The sequence below is a fragment of the Quercus lobata genome, chromosome 1 (genome assembly GCF_001633185.2).
Source record: "Quercus lobata isolate SW786 chromosome 1, ValleyOak3.0 Primary Assembly, whole genome shotgun sequence".
In the NCBI taxonomy this organism is placed as follows: domain Eukaryota; kingdom Viridiplantae; phylum Streptophyta; class Magnoliopsida; order Fagales; family Fagaceae; genus Quercus; species Quercus lobata.
In genome coordinates this window covers 15,208,528-15,211,337 of record NC_044904.1, presented here as the reverse complement: position 1 = coordinate 15,211,337, position 2,810 = coordinate 15,208,528, and the positions used below count along the sequence as shown (strand labels likewise).

The 2,810-nt window shown below is 35.3% G+C and overlaps 1 protein-coding gene across 1 annotated transcript; it reads right to left on the bottom strand.

Annotated features, from left to right (window-relative positions):
- Positions 1–1,690: 1,690 nt before the first annotated feature.
- LOC115981441 (E3 ubiquitin-protein ligase RZFP34-like) lies at positions 1,691–2,799 on the bottom strand. The gene is made up of 4 exons (XM_031103614.1): positions 2,751–2,799; positions 2,458–2,527; positions 2,309–2,350; positions 1,691–2,217 (listed from the first exon to the last, which is right to left on the bottom strand). The coding sequence occupies exons 1-4, from the start codon at positions 2,789–2,791 to the stop codon at positions 2,062–2,064; spliced, it is 309 nt and encodes a 102-aa protein (XP_030959474.1). The 5' UTR covers positions 2,792–2,799; the 3' UTR covers positions 1,691–2,061.
- Positions 2,800–2,810: the final 11 nt, after the last annotated feature.

Here is a 2,810-nt window from a genome sequence, read left to right as displayed (position 1 = left end):
TGAAGGTTGAAACTTTCCCTCTCCTCCACATGCCAATTCAAATTTTATTGTAAACTCAGTGATCCTTAACAGACAAAACCTATAAAGTGTGTACTAAAAGTTTTGACTTTACTACTTGAAACTTTCCTTCTCTTTTACATGCCAATTCAAATTTTATAGTAAACTCAGTGATTTCAACCGACAAAACGTATAAAGTGTTTACAAACTTCATCATGTGAGATATATAATATTGGCACTTCTAATAAAAATTTTCTCCCATACAATTTACATGGAAAAGGGAACTGGTGATTGATAGTGTTTAAGTAATATTTTAGAAAAAAATTATGAGTAACTTCAAAGGAAAAAGGGTTGTGCTTGATAAGGTCTAGAAAAAGTGTAACAATCCTAGCAAAGTAGATTGTTCATTTTCTACACAGTTCGATCAAGTGGGTCGGCCGGTACCTACTGCAATTGACCACGTAGATCCGCCAACACCTACTATGCTTGGTCACATAGGTCAGACAATGTATCTAACATGACCATTGACCTATGTATCCCTTTCATTTGGTTGGTCAGTTAGTACAATCATTCTTAAAAGAAGTGTCCACTACCCTCATCACATCAACATTTATTGTGCCATAACAATAAACCTTTTAATTCAATATTGAGCACTGTCTCATCTACTCCCAAAACTTGGAGTTGCTACCTTAACACACTTCCTCTCAACTGACCTAAAATGAGGATTACTTGACAAGTCTACAACCTAGTTTCAGGATGATTCCCCAACAAACATCTCTAAATGATGCTCTATAAATACCATTTTACTCAATAAAACAATGTATGTAAGGAAAACTTTATGCATTTTAACTTGAAACAAGAACAGTCATTAAAAAAAAAAAAAAAATTACATAATAGAATCATATAACTGGAACAGATCTTCCTCCATGAATTGGAACAGAATCATATAACTGGAAATGCATTCTTCATTAGGCCAAAAAACCTGTTACATGATTTGGGTGTCTTCTAGTTGTAATTTGTTTAATTGAATTGCCATTATTTTTGGGCGGTCTGAGTCAAATTGCATACAAATACAGAAGGATATTAGCAATAGACAAACCCAAGCAATGTGCTTGTTGCATCTTGGCGATTAGAAGAGAGTGCGGGGCCTTTGGATCAAGCAATGAAGTACCTTTACTAACAATCTACACCAAATAAGTTCCAAGTTTCGCTAGGATGTTTTAAAGACCAAAGCAAAATCGATCAGTCAGATTTAGTTATACAATCTGCTCACATCTCTTTTATGCATCCACATGGATAATTATCATTGTACCAAAATTCATAAAAGAAAATGGGCTGCAACACTGAATAATTGTCATTGTAGCAGGATTAATGTTTCAACAGGGATTGAGAGTCGGGCGCAGGAGACGTGAAAATATCCAATAGGACCATAGGATAAACTCATAAACATAAACACCCAATGAATCAACTGAATACAAGAAGTATCAATTCTCTTCAGAAAAGAAAAAAAGTATTAATTCTCTAGATTGTAATGTTTTGCTTCTATGCTACCTTGTGAGAAAATTTTCAAGTTACATGACACATATTTTACTGTATTGCTGAATGGCATTATCATTGATATTTAGCACTGAATGATTAATTACCTTCAATGATGGAAGGAGGAAAAACTTTCAGAACCCAATTCCAACTACAATTCCAAAATGAAAAGCTGAAATAATTCTCATTGAACACGGATTTTAAAGAATGAAAGAAGGAAAGAATGACATTCATGATAAAATTGCGTATACAACACCAAAGCTTGGCTTCATCCAACGTTTCAGAACATGCTTTGCAGTTTACCCCCTATCAACACATTAACAAGACTATAATAATTGACTAAAATAATGGAGTAACAATGCTGAAGAAGAGTTGTTTCTCCCTGCTCTTGAGCTCTCACAATAAGAATTTGAGTACCATGGAGAAAAGCCAGCTGGATAAACAGACTGTGATCTTGGCAGTGCTAGTGCTACCTAGGAGTGAAAAACTATCATTAATTTAATCTAAGAGTCTTCATCAACCAGCATGTCATCTCACTATCTCAGTCACGCTTGATGCACATGAAGCAGTTGGATCTCCTTGTATCTGTCTAGTATTGTAGGATTTGCAGCTTAGGCATTTATGTCCCACAATATGGAATTGGACAAGTGAGTTTGCTCCACAATCATTGCAGAGAATCCACACCTGAATTTATATGGAAAACCTCAATCAGAGAAAGATGCAACGAGTTGCCATTAATGAATCAAAGGTTTTCACTCTATGCTTAGTTACTTACCATCTTATTTTGGTATGTTTCAGGCATTGGAGTTGAGGCAACCTGCATTAAAATTTTAGTAAAAGAATGTTAGGACATGAAGCACAACATCATTTGCACAGGCTCATCTTTGTTTGGAAAACAAGAGAGTGGAAACAATGTCTATTTACCACTTGATCAAGCTTTTCCCAGTGACGTGTCATATCACCAATGGACTTTGAGCAGATGGGGCATGAGTACCTGCAAGAAAAAGGAAATCATTCTTCTAGCTTAACGCACGAAGAGAAGTTGAAAAACAAACAGGCACATCAAGTAAATTAGAAAAGTCTGGAATTATACAAAGGAAGATTGTGCCAAATTTATGAATTAGTTGCATTCTTTTCTTATTGCTGTTATAATATATTGCTTCACATCTTATGCATAATGCATAGCGTGTGCAAGTAAATGAGAATCAACTGCTTACCGGCAATGTTTCTCCATCTCTTTGACGCATTTATAATGCATTGTGTGCCCACAACAACGT

Excerpts from the sequence above, each read along its gene's own strand:
- LOC115981441 (XM_031103614.1), bottom strand. The coding sequence starts at position 2,791 with ATGCATTATAAATGCGTCAAAGAGATGGAGAAACATTGCCG. Across the intron at positions 2,351-2,457 it reads GGGAAAAGCTTGATCAAGTG|GTTGCCTCAACTCCAATGCC; the intron begins GTAAATAGACAT and ends ATTTTAATGCAG. Across the intron at positions 2,218-2,308 it reads AAACATACCAAAATAAGATG|GTGTGGATTCTCTGCAATGA; the intron begins GTAAGTAACTAA and ends ATATAAATTCAG.